This window comes from Magnolia sinica, chromosome 10 (genome assembly GCF_029962835.1).
Source record: "Magnolia sinica isolate HGM2019 chromosome 10, MsV1, whole genome shotgun sequence".
Taxonomy (NCBI): domain Eukaryota; kingdom Viridiplantae; phylum Streptophyta; class Magnoliopsida; order Magnoliales; family Magnoliaceae; genus Magnolia; species Magnolia sinica.
Genome location: NC_080582.1, coordinates 83,344,545 through 83,363,350, shown reverse-complemented (window position 1 = coordinate 83,363,350; position 18,806 = coordinate 83,344,545). Strand labels below are relative to the sequence as shown.

Sequence of the window (18,806 nt, the reverse complement as noted above, 5' to 3'; positions counted from 1 at the left end):
ATGATCCGTACAGATCTATCTTAGCACAATCAGATTCCATCCATTTAATTTATTCCTAAAATATTACTAATTAGACCAAAATTATAAAATCGTCACTTTATTAAAATTGATTCTATACACCTATACAATGATGGTGTGGATGATCCACGCCATCTATTGTATAGATCAAGAAGAAATTAACAACATAATAAAAAGTTAAAAAGATCTAACGATTAAAACTTACCTGACCGAGTCTTCTTAGAATTTCCTCCTCATTTTACTTTAGAGCTTCCTATCTCCTTTTTTTTTTAAGGCAGAAACCTTCCGTATTCCTTTTTAAAGAAAATTTTCATAAGATAGGATGAGCACATCCTCCCTTATCTTGAATTTGAATTTTTTTATAATATTTAATAAAAAGTTTATTATTACTACTTTAAGAATCGATCCCTAAACCTCTCTCTTAATTAAGAATTTCGCTACCAACTCAACTATTGACTTGTTTTTATTTTTATTTAAAAATAAAATCTTTAAATATTTAATTTAATTTTTTTTATGATGTACCAAAATTTAAGGTTGTTACAACAAGCCCAGTGAGATGAACATTACTCTATAATTTCGAAACTAGCGGCCCACTAACGAGCAGTCTAGAGCTTGTTCGGGTAATTGGGACACTTTTAAAATAAATTGGGTAGAGAGATTTCTTAGGCGCAGTGGTTGAGGCATGAATTAACTAAGTTCACAGTATGACCGATTTGAAATTAAAGAAAATGGTGATTCGGTCATGATCACTCTAAACCGTCGGTTTTATGCTAAAAGAGTAACTGGATTGATTTGGTTTATTAATTGAGGTTCAACCCATAGCTAGCTCAGCTTTGGGTAGGTCTTTAACTTAGTTACGATTGTCTTGATTAGTTAGTGATGGGTCGATTAACTTTGGGCCCTATGTGAACAAATCATGGGGCTAAACTCGATGTTTGAGTGATCAGTTGGGTTCATTGGTTTTCTACGGTTGATCAATCTTATTTGTACAGTTCTTTATCGGTATCAGTCACATATAAGCTTACCTCGAGCGTCAATGGTCCATAAGTGATGACGTGACTAGTTATTAAAAAAAATTAATGATTTTTTGGCAAATCCAAAATAGCAAAAATTCATGGTGTTATATGATGTACACCCCTAGACATGATGAGATTTAATTGGTTAAGAGGTCACCATCTGAACAACTTTAAATCATGCTTTGTGTAGGCTCGCAGGTGATGGGGATATGTAATCCAGGTCCTGCCAGTTAACACCAATTTCATCAGATTGTGATGTGACACCATTTCACCAGTCAGCTGATACATATTTGAGTGGACTTGATAAAAGTTTGGACGGATCAATAAAATAGCTCCATATCACAAGCTGACAAAACTTAGTGTTATATACCAAGCCTAACTTGACACTAATATATATTTCCTGAGGGTTCATATGAGTTCATATAAATCGTGATCCATTATTTGGAACTGATCTTATAAGGCAGGTTGCACGCAAACTTAGCATGCAACTCCATCTTTCGGCCATAGTATCATTTCTGCATCAGAGCCATGTAAATGTTCAGACCCACCATAAAAAAAATTTCTTCTAAAATCAAGTCCCCGCATTAGGTAGACCACGCCTGTACTATGAATTATGCTAAGAAGCATCTATTAATTTCAAAGTGTCGCAGATTATGATTGATTGGATTTGCACGTTACTCTCACCATGTTTTAGTTTCTTCAAGTAGAGCCTATAGTTCAACCATCCAAATCAATGATATAATCAACCTCCCCATGGATGGCCTACACACCAACCCACCAGATTGAATGATCAAAGTCATTTGTTGCTATTCAATCAAACACGAGACCACACATCTCAATGAACGGCTTGTTTACAATCAAACATGTCCGATCAAGATAGTGTAGGCGTGCCTGAGCCTTACTTGACTCGTGTTTGATTGAGTGCTTATAATCTAAGTGCTAAACTAGAGATAGGATCATATTTGTGAAGGTTGACCGATTATCTAGCCACCGACATTGCATCCATCAGGCAATTTAAACGGGGATTGTTAGTCCTTCAAAATGTGAACTTTTGCCTTGAGCTAAGGACTTTTCTTTCAACAGTGATCGTGGGTCTTGAGTTTCTCAATAATGTAGTGGTGGAGACAGAAATAAAGACTAAAGGCTAAAATGTCAATTTTAATTATTTATAACTAAAGCTCAATACAATCATCAAATAAATAAAATAAGCAGAAAATTAAATAAATGATAAATACCTTACTAGTTTGAGATTCTTGAAGGTTACTAAATCAATCCGTTTTTAGATCTCATTGCGAATTTAGCTATAGAGATCCTTGAATGTTCAGCTTGAATCCTACTTGGATTTAGATTCAATATCGTGTCTTTTGATTTTCTTTCATTTTGGAAGAATCGGCTTGTCGAACCTTCATAGTCACCATATAAGCATCAATCATACATTTGTGGATAAGTTCAATACTTTAGCAGGATTGTGTGAGATGGTCTTGCTAAGCATATTCAAATTGTAATAGACTTTCTATCTCGGTGGATCTTTATAAGCTTGTCGAGCAGGCTGCTTTGACCACACTTGTCATTTGTGAAAGGGCAACCTGACCACACATGTTCTGTGCAAAGACACCATGATAGTATTTCATTTGAAAGCGTGCTTATGACTCTCGGTAGGTCAAATGATAAATAACAAAAGATATTCTCAAGCACGAGTAGAATTTCATCCGTCGCTCACAAGTTGTGCTACTTTTCATTGATCTACAAGGACACACCGGAACAGATGTAATCACTTTTGAACATGTGGCCTTTTTCTTATTGAATATGAACCATTTATATGTTGTTCCAAGAACCATCTATTCAATGGGCCACCATTTCAAGAGTTTGGTTTTTTTCTAATGTGACATGTCTTAATTAGTGCATGCCCCATTAATGGTGAGGCCCATCAAGTGGACGGTTCGAATCACTAAATCATGGGATCACTTTTGTAGTACAAACTGAGATCCCCTACAATGGGATGTTAGATGTATACTACTGCTAACTTACAACGCCAGCCATCTTTCTCAGCAAAGTGCCAACTCGTGCAACGTCCTATATATATATATATATATATGGTCAAAGTGAACATATACGTGGGTGGTACCAATAAAAAATTATACAAATAAGATTAATCAACCGTAGAAAGCCAACAAATCTGACCTATCACTTACATATTGAGTTTAGCCCCGTGATTTGTTCACATAGGGCCTAAGTCTAGCTAACCTATTACTGAGTAATTAAGGCAACCACAACTAAACAAATATCTATCTAAGGTCAAGACAACTATGGGTCAAATCTTAATTAGAACCAAAGTGACCCAATTATCCTTTTATCTTAAGAACCAACAGTTTAGAGTGATTTGTGTAATGCTTAGACGGATGCATGCTAACCAGTGTTAATTATTGATTTGGGTACAAAATGTATGGACGAATGCTTGCTAATTAGTGTCGATTGATGATTGATATAATATGTAGATGAATATATGTTAACCAGTGCACACTTATATGGCCGCTTGCTTTCCATTATTTGTTATCTTAGTGTAATGCCACTTGCATGTTCTATGAAATGCACCATAAAGTAGGATTTTCTGAATTCATTGTTTATATCCCTCCTTATTAGTCACGGTATCAATTTATTAGTGTGATTGACTGACCAGGACTACCTGGGTAGTCGAGTTGGCTGGCAAATCATAAATCCACAAGGGCAGCCCTGATTGGGTTGGCCGCCCTAAACTAGTTTGATTGATCTGGGCCGAACATGGATAACCGGTAGTAGTCGGACTACACAAGATGCTTGCACTAAATGCCAATTATGCCGTAGTTAGTCCGAGTCAACCGAATTAGCTTAATAGTAGACCAACTATGTGTGTCCACCATGTATGTTCACGTCTGCTTGAATTTAGAGCACTCCCATATCTTAAAAAGGCCTACTGATAATCATTAGTGATACGATCCCTAAGTCTCAGGTGTCCGTGTCGTCGGCTTACACTGGGGTGACGAGTCTCCCTGTAGTGACCAATGAGCAACCAATAGGACTATGAGCCTAGTACATCAAACCGTAATGATGTCGCGACCATTTCACAATTGCGTTTGGGTAACGACCCTTATATCATTTGTGAGCGCCCTCCATCCGTCGATGGGCGGCCTAACCCTGTGCGTTCAGGCTGTGTCATCCGGGTCTTAAGTGATCGGTTGGGTCAGTGTTAGCCTCATATTAATTAGGGAGTTGTCGTCTGGGTGGTAAACCCTAACATAGATTAAGGATCGCAGGCAAAGAGTCGTTATGGCCACCCTAGGCCTAACAATCTGGATATCGCCATTGATTATATGGAGATGTTCCAGCTTCCCCAATCTTACTAGATGAACGGACTTAATTAATTCATTTGACTAACATGAGCATTCACCGCATTGTGTTAGCTAGGTGTGGCGACTCGACAGTTGAGGTCGCATGTTGAGGGAGTGTTGCTCATTTACGAACGTAAAATGGAGTTGCTATGAGGGAGTGTTGGATAGCAAGGGTATGCATCATATCATAATGGCATGCATGTGCATTAATAAGAGTGTCTATGGACTGTATGCTTAAGTTACTTTTCATTAACTGTGCATGTAGATATGATAACATGTGTAACTTAGAGTTAATGTAACCACTAAGTTGATCACTCACTCCCATTCTGGGATAGTATTTTAAAACATCAACCAAACCCTATCATAAACGCAGGTACCCTGGAGTCCGATGCGTTGGGCAAGGCATTCATGGACTCAGAGGAGGAGTCCTCGTATATCGAGTTATTTAGTGGGCCAATGTAGGACGCCCATGGGTCGTCAATGAGATCTTAGATTTGACACATTTGTAAATTTTGGACTGTATATTTTGGTCAGCGGTAGTCCCGTACTCTGGATGAATATGTTCTACTGATAGCTGGTTTACTTGCATTAAATTCACGTTTATTATAGGACACATCGTATAGTCTATTTTAATTCTATAAACTGATCAAATGCCAAATGAAATGAATTATAAAATCCCTTCTTTGCAAAGCATAAGTGGCACCTGGGATATCAGAAGTCGAGTATTTACTCGGCCCGAAATCCGGGGCATTACAACTTGTATGGCACATCCGCACCATGTAACGAGTGGGTCCCATTTCACGGAGAATCCTCGTAATGAAATTCAGGCCATCCACTCATTAGGTGGGGCACACATGAACTTCTAGACATTTGACCTAATGGGCCACAATGTTAGAAACAGATGTTCAAAAGATTTTGGCGAGTTATTTTAGCAAAAACTCCCCATAATCGTCAGGCCAGGGCATCCACAAGGTGGGTCCTATCCAACAAGGATCTTAGATCTGACACCTATATGCCATGTCGGCAAATATGCAGTGAAGATCGAGAGAAGATCTTTTAATGTTAAAACTCTTGTGAAACTAGGATCGTGTAAGATAAGTGATGCCATTTGAGGTGAAGAATGAAGAGGTTATGTATCAAAGAACCATTATAGCTACTAAGGCAAGTCCCAAAAGTATCCTATTTTGACCACATCTGCCCATCCAAGCGGTTGATCAGGTGGGCTCCCACCATTATTCTTAGCAGCCTGAAGATCACACAGGTCTGGCGCTGAGGTGGGCTACAAATATACGTTGAATGTAGGCTTCAGGTAGTCCCTTTTGCTCTTTTTTTTTCTAACCATGGGTTCATGTAGGCTACCCTAATTAGTTGGGATAAGGCTATGATGATGATGATTTTTCTGACCATCCATTCTCATTAATTTACGTGTGGCCTGCAAACAAAGCATGGATTCATGTCAAATGTATCTGATTGTATTTGATGGTACATCTGATTTTGTGGTTTCCACTCTCATATCAGGTTAAGATACTTGAAACAAAACTAATTTCGTGCCTCAAATAATCTAAGGCCGGGCCCATAGTGCATCATGTCAGATTTTTTTAGTGGTTTGGGCCCATAGTGCCCATATCAAATCCCCACAAGGTATATATTAAAGCAATCTTTTTCCTCTTAATATATATATATATATATATATATATATATATATATATATATATATATATATATATATATATATATATATATATATATATATATATATATATATATATATATATATATATATATATATATATATATAGCAGTGAGCCACACGGCATAAATCATGAAATAGCCCTTTCACAATCCAAAAACAAGCCCACAATTTCAAAGAATATGTAACACAAATAGAAATGATCCAAATAAAACAAAGCCAAAGAACTCATCAAGTGGGCCACAATGTCTAAGATCCTTTGCTAAATATGGGGTCATTTCACACCTCATGTAGGCTATCCAGCATGCAAAACATTTCACACCTCATGCGGGCTGCTTAGCACTGAAAACAAAAGGATGACTAAAGAAAATTATTTTTACCTTCAGTTTAACTCCGTACACTTTAGCCCACCTGACAAGGGAAATGGCCTGAATTTCATAGCAAAAGATCCAAAAGCATTATTTCCAATTAGATGGAAAGCTCAGAATTCTCTTATGGGCCCATAGTGGTGTTTATGTGAAATCCACCCTAACCACTACGTGTGTACATCCTCTGTTAGGCCCAAAGTTCAGCCCAGATTCATGTGAATCACATGATTAGAAATAGCATAAACTCACCTACAAATTGTTTCCCTTCGTGAGGTTCATGGTTGGGCTTGATTTTGGGCCCAGACATAAATTTTAGTGTGGCATCTAATGGTTGGAGTGAATTTCATATAATCATTATATGATGGGTCTAAAAAAAGTCATATGTAGACATCTCTCTACCAACCAATTTCCTTTGGTGTAACCCACCTGAAGCCCAGGGCAAACTGATATATTTCCCTAAACCAAACTTGGGATGACCTAGCTAATGGTTAGAGTGGATTTTACATAAACGTCATAGTGGACCATGTAAAAATCAAGGGTGGGCTTTGGCCTCCAAACTGTTTCCTTTGGTATGGCCCATTTGAATCACAGAATGCATTGATTTTTGTGCCATGGGCCTACCATGGTTGACACACCTGGTGGTGTGAATAGATTTCTCATAAACATTTGTGTGGCCCAACCTCACTTTTGTTTGTACGCAGATTCTTCATTTAGATTTTAAAAATAAATAAATAAATAATAAAAAATTAAAAAACAAGAGAAACAAAAACAAATACCATAACACGTATGCCAAAGGAATGGACACTAGGTTCACCTAAAGTTGAAGGGTCTTACCGGATGTGAAAGGGGGGAAAGAGATGGTTGGAGGAGAAAGAGACTGTTTTTAAAAGGATCCCTTACCACGTTCAAATTTTCGATGGAGAATGTGTGTATCCATGTCAACCAAAGGCGTGGGAATTATGATAGAATCGGTCTGTGATGGAAGGATTCGAAAACTTTTTCAAGTTTTCTTACGAAATCTGGTATATCAACAAAAATAAATATAATAAATCCAACTCTAACATTCCCCAAGATTCATATATTTCATCACAACCAAAGAATCATATATTTCACCACAACCAAATGTGAAGCAGGATGGAACTATTCTTCCCTTCTTTAAGTTGTAGCCACCTTTTGTAAGTATATACTTTTCATAATGTAATTCAACAAAGGGGATTTCATTTTGTTCATGCTTCTTTGTTGGGCTACTGTCGCTGTGTTTTGGAAGGTTCAAAGAATAGTTTTACACAACTCTCATATAATATCTTCATCTTCACTCTCTGATACCACTCGTCATCAATACTTGACCAATTTAAAATTGAAAGCAGAATGCCAATGCAGGAACTTACTGCATTCGTTCCAACGACGGAATCAGTCCTGCTTTGGAATTTTGATTTCACTTTTTTTTCTTTCTTTCTTTCACTTTTTTTTTTTTTTGTTCAAAGAGTGCCGGATGGATAAGAATAACAGACCCTAAGAGAGCGAAACATCTAGCCTTGCATGATGCTGTACCAACCAATGAAAGTGGGTCCCACAAATGCTACACCACAAGTTCCATCAATTGAGATGGTGGGATGGTAGAGAGCAAACATGGACCAGCTAAGCATTGGATGTGGACAGGAATTCCCAGTTGTTTGCTACCTCAAGAGATGCTACCTAGACATTAAGATAAGTGGGCGCCATGAGTTGCAAACCATTGCATGACAAGGTGAGTTTTGCTAGTCATGTAAAACAACTAAGTCGCTGCTACTCCAACCAGCATTTCAACTACATCGGTCCTTTCATTTTTTGTTGTTGAACCATGAGTTAGTTTCTAACCAATTCAATAGACCCTCTGATCTTTACATGACATTGCATTTTTTATCAGAGCGGACCCAAACACCATCACAACCCTTCCTGAGAAATCAAAGCCCACTTCCCATCACCATCCAATAAGAAAATTTGGCAGCCAAAAGATCCACCCATAGCAAACTTTCGCTATAGGAGTTTCTCAGTGATTAAACTAACTATAGAAAGGTCATTTTGCTCATACTACATAACGAAATGGAAACCAGACAGACCTATCCTCTGCCCCTGCCAGCAAAATGAAAATGAAACCATGAAATTACAGCATGGCACGCATCAATAGAAAACATCCTACTAGTTAGAGCTCCCCTTCTATTTTTGTTTGATCTTTCACCGTCGGGACCTGCCGCTTAACCTCTCGATGAGTTGCTTCTATGTTATGTTTCATCACACGGTGTAATGCTGCTGGATCGTATCGATGTCAAGGCCTTTCAGCTTCACCACCGACTCCACATGTCCCTTGAGCGTGTGCAGTTCACGTAGCCTGGAAGAAACAAAGTCACAAACCTTAGTTAAAAGAGCAAACACAGGTTGTTTTAGTCAAATGGCGTTGTAATTGCATCTGCATGGTGGCATCCATACCTTGCGACCTCAGCTCGCCTCTTGGCCTGCTCGGCAATCTCCGAAAGCTCCCGGTAGCTGCTCTTGTCAGAGAAGAGGTTGGTTGTTTCAGGTGGATGGAGCCCATGGAGCGTCCTCTGTGCCAGTGCCCATTGAGCTTCTCTTTCCTCTCTGCCGTAATCCTTCTTGCTAGTGAATGCAGTCTAGTAGACAGACAACCACAACAGCAGCATCAGTGGGATGAGTTCTAATGACTTCTTATGTAAGATATTTACAGACTGGTTCCCGGGAGAACATTTCTAATAGAGAGAGAGAGAGAGAGGGAGAGAGAGAGGGAGAGAGAGAGAGATGAGAGAGAGTATAGATTAATACCTTATTCTGTATAAGGGTATCCCAAGCCTTTCCACTTAGGGCATAGCGGACGGCAAATTTCATGAAATCAAGCGGGAAGTAGAATACCACACTGTAAAGCCAGATGAGACCAGCCCAGCCCCACCCCACTCCTTTGATCCTGGCGAAACCCCAGTTGGCATAGACAGCTATCAGAGTTGCCACCTGGAAAAATAGAATCAGTTAGTAATTGAATGTGGATCTTATCAGACGGGGTTTTGAATTGGTCGGGAACGACAGGTGACACTCATGCTGGATGTATTCTACGGGTGAATGAATCCAATCACCGAGAGGTAGGTGGGACCCACTTGATCAAGATACCCTTTCAACTCGTGGGGCCAGTCTCCGAATCACAGGCCAATCTCAATTGTACAATGAAGTGTCCTTGCTTAGCATTCTAGTTTATAGAACAATGCGTGAATGAGCATTTTTAAATGAAATCTAATGCGGTCAGTGGAAAGGAAATTAAGTAGAGATCTTACCAGCTGAGCAGCTATGAAGGCGCTGACCAAAAGGAGCCCAGGACGTTCAATGAAGGACCAGCTGCGAGATCGGGTGACAAATATGAGGGCCTGGCTCACAATGCTCACTTGCAGGTACAAGGCCGCCATCATCTCATTTTCGTTATTCCTCAGTGACCTAACGTGGAATTTATTCTGCATTCAATAAATAAATAAGGCTTAAGAATTCAATAATGAGGGAAATATATATAGAACCTAATCCATCTTGGAATAGTGAGATTTGGAAATCTCCTTTCCTTCTTTCGTTAATGGATGTTAGTATGTGGTGCACATGCATAAAATTTCGAAGTGGTTCCATCCCCAAGGTGCACACGACCAATTGGCATGTGGCGATCTGGTATGTCGATCAGATGGAACACCGTTTATATGGGCAATACCCCAAAAATCAGTGACCACTTATCCACTGGCTACAACAGTTCACTCCCCTTGATTTTGGCATATGGCCATCCAACAGTTCCAATCAGCACATTTTTTAATTTTTTTTATGCCACATGCAATGTGAGGGGAAAGAAAATCTTACCGAGAAGAAGTCGGTATCTTTCATTGCCCAAAAGAAGATGACTGTCATCAGTGCCAGATAACTGCCAAGAGCAATGCCAGTAACGAAAATCTCTTTCAGCTTCCAACTGTCTGGCATGGGGGATGGCTTCACTCGATCCTTAGAGATTGTCATTATTGTTCCTGTAATCAATTCCATCACAAGGAAACAAGTTTAATCCCACCATCACTCGGGGAGAAAAAAGATACTTTGGATCTTCTTCATGGTTCTTTGATAGAAGAACACTCACCGTCATTGAGAATGGCAATGATCAAAACCATGAAGGGAGAGAAGTCATACTGCCAAATCAGAGCAATAAGCATAAAACCAAGCTGCAAGAATGGGAAGAGAGAAAGAAATCAATACAAGCAATTAGGAAAGATGAATTAAGACACAGATGGTGATGCTGTTATCGCTACTTACAACAATACGGATGGTGATAGAGACTGCATATATCTGCAAATATCAAAGGAGCCAAAAGGAGAGTGTTTAGATGAAAAAAGGTGGGGATGGTTAGGAAAATGAGAGCATGGATTAGATTAGATCTAACCGTATAGTTCTTCATCCTCTGGAAAATAGCTCTGCTGGTTAGAACAGCACTAACGATGACACTGAGTCCAGGTTCAGTAAGAACAATGTCTGAAGCGCTTCTAGCAGCATCGGTAGCATCAGCGACAGCAATTCCAATATCAGCCTTTTTCAAAGCAGGCGCGTCATTGACACCATCTCCTGTCATACCACAGATATGCTTCCTCTCCTGTAACTTCCTCACGATTTCGTACTTGTGTTCTGTTTCACAAAAACCAAAATGAAAATATAAGCTGAACGGTTTTTCTAATCATGGAAAAGATAAGAAGGAACTGAATTATAAACGTCACCTGGAAATACTCCTGCAAATCCATCGGCCTTCTCAATCAGCTCATCAACGGGGAGAGCAGCAATGGATGCATCCTTGTCTCCACCAAGCAACGAAGATGAAGGATACATGTTTGTTCCCATTCCGAGCCTTCGGCCCGTCTCCTTAGCAATAGCAAGCTGATCCCCTGAAGTTATGGAAGAGAATGCAAGTAAATTGGTGAATAGGGAAGGAAATTGCAATGCAAGGACAAGCAAAGAAAACCAAATTTACCTGTAATCATCTTCACATTCACGCCAAGGTTGAGAGCCCTGCGGATGGTTTCTGCACTGTCATGCCTGGGGGGATCAAAGAGAGGCAACAGACCAACAAATTGCCATGGTGTTCCCAGACTCTCCTTTGTTCTCTCGGGCACTTCCTGTCAGCCAAAGCATAAAACTGATGATAAGAGGAGTTTATCACAGAGATAGAAACAAGACACTGAAAAACAACTATGACAAACCTGTCTTGCAACAGCCAATGATCGAAGCCCACGTTCAGCAAACTTGTCTATCACAGAATGAACCTTGTTCCTAACATCATCCTTGCAGTTGCAAAGGTTCAAAATCTGTTCATGGAGACCAAACAAAAAGTGAACAACAGCCCAATCCATATTGAAATACCTTCCATCTATATGAGAACTGGGAAAAATATAAGAAGAAAAATTAGTACCTGCTCAGGGGCGCCTTTGCTCGCACGATGCCAGCTGCCATCAGCCTCTATATAGGTAAGAGCAGTTCGTTTGTCCACAGGGTTGAAGGGAAGAAAATGCATCTCCCTTATACCAGCTCTGGCCTGTCAGATGGACAGGATATATTACCATTAAAAAAATTGCTACAGGTACTATGTTCTGTGTTTGCTTGGAAATCAAACGAAAAATAAAATAAGCATATTTCAGCATCAAAGTCACTCCGACTTTGTATATGAAATATGGGGTATGCCCTTATAGTAGCTCTGTCTTGCATGTGTGTCACTTTTTTTTTTCATTACTTTCATCGCTTGGTCAATCAACAGAAATAAATCACAGATGTTTATGAAAGAGGCAAGATTGCTAATGTTCTCAAGATCCGCTAGCCAATGCAGCTGCAAACCCAAAGTTTTAGTGTTTGAATGAACTGGAGAATCTCGATAAATAAATTGTGGAGATGAACAAATTGTGATCACCTTCCTTATTGTTCATATTGGAGTTGGTTCCAAACTGCAATGATGTTGCTTTCACATTCAACCACAGAAATCTAAATATTTGCGATTCAAATTTGTTGTGTATCCAAATGTAGCCTAAGGAAAGGACATTATAGATTCACATGAAAAAACCAAGAATAGACAATGGAGTCTCGGAATTTCCAACAATCACTCAAAATTCAAATATGGTGTGTTACTTCCTAATGTACGCAACACATGAATTATCTGGCATTCCTTTGATAAATTTTTCTGAGCAAGAAATATGTAACTGAATACCAAGACATGAGGATTGAGTTATACCTCCTTCGGATCTGCAAGCATCCCAACAATGGCAGCATCAATAGCATCCTGATTTTCAGTCCTTGATGCTCTTGCTGCGAGCAGGATCACGTGCTCTTTGTCCACGCCTTTTGCAAACACCTCAATCAAGGTTCTGTCGACACTCAGCTTGTTAAGGGTCAGCGTCCCGGTCTTATCACTGCAGAGAACATCCATGCCTGCCATCTCCTCTATTGCAGTCATTCTCTTGGTGATTGCACCCTGCTCAGACAGCCTGTGGGATCCTATGGCCATTGTCACAGACAAAACAGTAGGCATCGCAATAGGTATGCCTCCAATCAAGAGAACCAACAGATTATCAATCCCATCCCTATATTTGCGATGTTGAATCGGGTACATGACAATGATCTCTACAATCATGCCCACCGCAATTGAGCAAATGCAAAAGTTACCAATGGCCGTCAGAACCTGCTGGAAATGTCCAACTTGGTTGGTACTGTCAACCAGATGGGCGGCTTTCCCAAAGAAGGTGTGAACACCAGTTGCAATGACAACAGCTTCAATCTCCCCCTGCTTGCAAGTCGAACCAGAGAACACCTCATCCCCGGGACTCTTCGTGACAGGGAGGGACTCTCCCGTCAAGGCCGATTGGTCAATCTTCAAGGGATCACCCTCGAGAAGACGGGCATCAGCAGGGACAATATCTCCCAACTTGATGCTTATGATGTCTCCTGGAACGAGAATGGCAGCATCCTGCTCACTCCATCGACCATCTCTGATAACCTACAAATTAGGTTTTAAAAAAAGTTATGTAGACGAATTGAGTTTAAATATGATAATCTGAAATGGGTGCAACCAAATTTCAGAATCTTTGTTTTAACAGTCTCCGTACCTTTGTTTTTGGTGCAAGACCTGCCATCAGAGCAGCAGCTGCATTACCGGCATTGTTTTCTTCAATGAAACTGATTGTGGAGTTGATTACCAGCAAGACAACGATTCCAACAAAGTCCTGCCAATCTGGAGGCCTGCCATCGCCGTTCGCTAAGCCAATAGCCATCAGAGCAGCCAGTTCCATCACCCATGACAGAGGGTTCCACATGAAACCCAGAAACTTGAGAATTTTGCTTTCCTGTATTTTTTTTTTTTTTTTTTTAAGTTTCAATATCAATAAGATATTCGAGGGGCAAAAAAAAAAAAAAAAAAAGAAACGAGGAAAGAAAAGGGAAGAAAGCAGATGAGGAAATGGTTGTGAAGAGTGACAGATAACGAACCTTTTTCTCTTCTAGCTTGTTGGGTCCGAAGATCTGAAGCCGGTTGGCTCCTTCCTCCGATGACAGCCCTTCTTTGGTACATTTCAACTGCTCGAACACTTCCTCAATTGGAATCCGTTCCTGAACATATCCAATAGCAGAGGTCAGTACTATTGACCGTACTTACCTGCCACGGTCTCCGCAAACGAAAATCAGATGACACAGCGCGGTTCGTTGGCGGCATCTGAGAAATTTATGGGGGGAAAAAATCCTCCGTGTTTTTTTATTTAAATCAAAACCGTCCCAGGTGTAGGTCCCATCGTGAATGGGCCATGTGCGAAGCGTGAGACGTAACGGACAACTTTAGCCGTCCCATCCATAGATTTCGCACTTGAATCTATTTTTTATAATGGTTGAGATATATTTACAGAAAAGAGGATGATGACTTCCATCGCCAAAACTTGGCCGGCGCAGTCGTCGAATGGGAATGGCAGTGGGTCGAGCTAACCGATTTACTAAACGTGCAGGGCGAAATTGCGACTCATTAACCTATGGCCCGAATTGACCCACTTAAAGTTCATCAGGCCAAAGTCCAACCTGACCTGACCCAATCCAACCAAATTTAATTGTGATGGGCTTGATCTTTCAAACCACGCGCGACCCATTAGAGCCCAAACCACTACCCCTTTAGCTTGGCACAAACCCGCCTCCTAAGTGAGTCGGGCCAGTTTATCCGCAGGTGAACCAGGGATGCAGATTAGCTGCTGAGGCCCTCGCCCTCCTCAGCAGTTGTGTGGTGACGTGGCCAGATAAAATTGGCTGAAAAACCTTCAAAACTGTCTGGACCCATCCCAGAGGAGGCAGATTCGGAAGCAAGGCTCTCACCGCCTTCAGCGGTTGTGTGGTGACATAACAAGATATGATTGGTGGGGCCACTGTCCGGGATAGGCCGGGCTTTTTAAAAGGTTTTTTGGCCGCTCCGGCCACAGCATCCGGCATCACCAATCATATATCATCGCGCCACCAGACAAGACTGACGGTGGTAACTACCTAATCCGCTTACTCCTACCATCTAAAGGTGCAAGGTGCGTGTCTATGGCTGATAGGGTGTGCATAACACAGCCACATGCAGCCAAATCCGCAGTCGTGACGGGGGACCTACAGTACAGCCAAAATGGGACCCGGCACGACCTAACCCACGAACGAGCAGACGTGAGCCAGCATTTAATCAGGTGGGGCCCACTCATCACGTTGCACAAGACGCGTATGCTTTAACCGTTCATTCATCCCATGCAATTATGCCCAACCTAATGCCCGTAGCGATGCCCAACCTAATGCCCGTAGCGATGGCGTGGCTTCTACACGAAGGCAGGTTTGCGGTGGACCAGTCTGATGGATGAGACGGTGGGAACAAAAAGTGGAACCGTTTGAGCCGAGCTTGCGTATCTCGGATCCAAGAGCCATGTGGGTGGAACTTTGAGGAAATCCAACCTGCCCATCAGGTAATCATGGAACCGAAAAATCATGATGACCGAACACTCAGGCAGGCCACAACATAGGAATATGTTGGGATGGGACGGCCCGCCTTTAGTTCTGTATAGGGCCCACCACGGTATTGATATGCCATCCAATCCGTACCTCATAAAGGTCGAAAGAAATACCAAGAAATCAAAGTATTTCAAAACTCAGATGGCCCATACCACATGAATCTAGAGGTTTTAAATAGGGTGGCCCACCTTGGTGTTGAATCAGCCTGAATTTTTTAGATCGATCTAAAAAAGAGGTAACAAAAACTAATGGACGGCGTAGATTTCATTCAAGTTAAGTCGTTTTCCCACGTTAGAGAAAGTGGCCACAACGTTTCCGTAAAAAAAAAGGGCCAAGAAATTGGTAAGACAAACGTACCACGGAAAGTACCCAAATGCCAATCTCAAAACGGCAGAGCAAGCGCCAGACTTGGTTTCACAAATCCGAATCTTGCTTACCGGTCTTGGTGCATTATTGCGCATGCGCGCGTGTGCAATAAAGATTATGTACACGCGACACATGTGCCATAATGGATAGGTGCGAGATCCAATCCATCCAAGTTGTTTTTCCGACCTTCATCATGTTTTCCCAAAAATAAAATATGGACCACTCAGCATGTGGGCCCAAATATCAGAAACATGTAAATGGATTAGAAGCTTTTGTTTTGCAAACTGCGGCCCACCTGACCAGTGGATCAACCTAAATCTTGGATTAGGTCATCAATATCATGGTGTCTTTCTGATAGATGGTTTAGATCTCTGACCTATCATGCCACGTAGCCACATGTGTGGCCATTACATGAGCTTTATTGTACACGCGTGCGGGATAAGCAAAGCTCCCAGGACTAGTAATCTGACGACTAGAATATTCGGCGGTCTAGAAAGCGCTGATGAAAAAGTAATTCGTAGACTGCCTATCTATTACATGCGTACGGGAAAAGTTTTTACATGCCTATGGATGATCAGAGCCGTTGAAGAGGTAACCCCACCAAAAATATACGTACGGTAAAAGCATGAGTTTGCACAAATGATCCTAGCCATCCATGGTGCTACCTACCCGTGAAGTGAGTGTTCACTGACCCCCATGGGCAAACCTTTTATCAACTCCGTACATCCGATCTTACAGCTCATTTAGGGTATAAGCTCTAATTGATGCAGATCAAAATATCAGGTGGACAACACCAGAGGAAAAAGTGGTGATTCAACGTCCAACGTTAAAAACATTCCGATCGCCACAAAATTTATAGACAGATTGGATGGAAAATAAACATTACGGTGGGACCTAGATGGTTTCAACGGTGGGTGTTATTATCCCTACTGTTTCCTGTGGCGTGGGCCACCTGAGATTTGGATCTGCTTCATTTTTGGGCTCATTCCGTAAAATGAGATTTCAAAACGGATGAACAGCGTGGATATAAAACAAATACATCCCGGTGGGCCCCGCTCGGTAGTTCACCCGAACAAACGAAGCCGTAGCTAGAGGACACGCCGCCCTCATAGTTATAGCTCGGAGAACAACGCAAATTGGAACCAGCTATTGAAAAACGAGGAATTGCATGATACGTGGACTGCATCTCTGCGGTGTGTACGGGTCCGGTGTAATCCAGACCGCTGTGTGTTGTGACCCACTTCATGGAGCATGTGCCTGGGAATCCGAGCGCTCGATATTTTAGGACCTTTTTTTCAGTTGCGTATGGACCGTTGATCTTCACTTATCGACCATCCAACGGGTTAGATTTTCTCATTGAAGAGATTGGTATGGATTAGTCGAAACTGGAAGTATATCATGCAGTGGAAAGCGGATTACTGAAGCACGGCCCTACTTGACCGTCTGTGCTGGTAAATGATGTGGGCCACGTATCATATCATGCCTCGTTGAAAAATCGCAAGCGTGGTTGAAAAATCACTATGCGGCCTTGAAATCTCTCCACATCACGTATCATATCATGCCTCGTTGAAAAATCGCAAGCGTGGTTGAAAAATCACTATGCGGCATCTCTCTCTCTCTCTCTCTCTCTCTCTCTCTCTCTCTGTGAAAATAACTATAGAAAGATTTTTTTCAGTCTCTTCATCTGAGAAATCAGATGTCCGGAGCGAGTTACGGGAAGCAATAAAGCACCTTCATGCTACTATTGGAAAAAGGGGAAACCCGCAACCTCGGAAAGGTACAATATCTCCGGAGAAGCACAGATAGAGAGTAAAAGAACTCTTCGAACACGATGTAAAATTCAAAACTCTTTTCCAAAAGAAATGGAAAAACATCTCGATCTGCAAACAGGGAAAAGGCAATCCAAAGAGAGAAGAAAATCGTATCGGTTCCAGGTACTCCGAAATCGACGGAAAGAATCGTGCCACCACAGATCTTTCAAGATTCCCATGAAAATACGTTTTCCGCAATAAAAATTAAAAAAATTAAAAACTCCTAGCGCTTCAGAACACAGAAGAGGTGAAAACTATTCTGGAGATATTACCAAAAAGGAAAATTGGAAAATCAGATAAATACAAAAAAGAATCTCGATTTCCATTACAAAAGAAAAGAAAAAAAGAAAAAAAGAAAAAAAAAAAAACAACAAAATCAAACTAAAAAAAGGAAAATCCTCTTTTCCAGAAAGTTAAAGGCAGCAGCAGTAATCAAAATCGCCAGAAATAAAAGGAAACAGCAAGTCACTCTCGAATTCTATCTCGAACCCTAAAATAAGTATAAATCAAAAGAAAATCAACAAAAATACCAGAAAATTCTATAGAAGGTGCAATTTCAGCTCAAAAACAATCCAATACCATCAAACAACAACGGATCTTCAAAAAAGAAAGAAAAGACAAAAACAGGGAGTTAGGGATTTTAGATCTCTTACCAGATCAACCGTCTCGTTCTTTATCTCCTCGAGGCTAATTCCCTTCTCTCCTCCCATTTTCACAACCGAGAAAAATCAGCCGCAAGAGCTCGAAATGGATGAAGAGAAACCCTAAAAAAAGCCCTAGAAAACAAGCCCCATAATGTGAGGAGAAAAAACAGAGAAGAAGCACTGGTTTTCTTTTCCTCTCCGTCTCTCTCTCTCTCTCTCTCTCTGAGTGCTGCTTCGCCTCCTTCATGCATTATATACTCTCCCACTTGGCGGGGCCCACCACCGGCCGCATATATGCTCTCTCTCCTCGGCTTTTTACCGGTGACGTGCCAGTCGTTTTAACCTTGGAAGGCGGACCTTCTACACCTCCACGAGCCATCCTAGAGACGATCTCCCTGGGCCCCACAAGTAAAAGCGATTCGCGCCATCCTACGGGTGGGAGTAGATTAGGTGCGCCGCCAGCGTGGCCCTTACCGTGGG

The 18,806-nt window shown here is 41.2% G+C and overlaps 1 protein-coding gene across 1 annotated transcript; it reads right to left on the bottom strand.

Annotated features, from left to right (window-relative positions):
* Nucleotides 1-8,393: 8,393 nt before the first annotated feature.
* Nucleotides 8,394-18,513, bottom strand: LOC131217195 (plasma membrane ATPase 4). Its single transcript, XM_058212021.1, has 16 exons — nt 18,336-18,513; nt 13,979-14,098; nt 13,600-13,836; nt 12,729-13,490; nt 11,919-12,041; nt 11,710-11,814; nt 11,481-11,625; nt 11,230-11,394; nt 10,902-11,140; nt 10,775-10,807; nt 10,602-10,683; nt 10,334-10,494; nt 9,775-9,948; nt 9,275-9,457; nt 8,924-9,105; nt 8,394-8,825 (listed from the first exon to the last, which is right to left on the bottom strand). Exons 1-16 carry the CDS (start codon nt 18,390-18,392, stop codon nt 8,729-8,731), a joined length of 2,865 nt encoding a protein of 954 aa, XP_058068004.1. The 5' UTR covers nt 18,393-18,513; the 3' UTR covers nt 8,394-8,728.
* Nucleotides 18,514-18,806: the final 293 nt, after the last annotated feature.

Excerpts from the sequence above, each read along its gene's own strand:
- LOC131217195 (XM_058212021.1), bottom strand. The coding sequence starts at position 18,392 with ATGGGAGGAGAGAAGGGAATTAGCCTCGAGGAGATAAAGAACGAGACG. Across the intron at positions 10,495-10,601 it reads CATTGCCATTCTCAATGACG|GAACAATAATGACAATCTCT; the intron begins GTGAGTGTTCTT and ends AATTGATTACAG. Across the intron at positions 9,106-9,274 it reads ATACCCTTATACAGAATAAG|ACTGCATTCACTAGCAAGAA; the intron begins GTATTAATCTAT and ends TCTGTCTACTAG.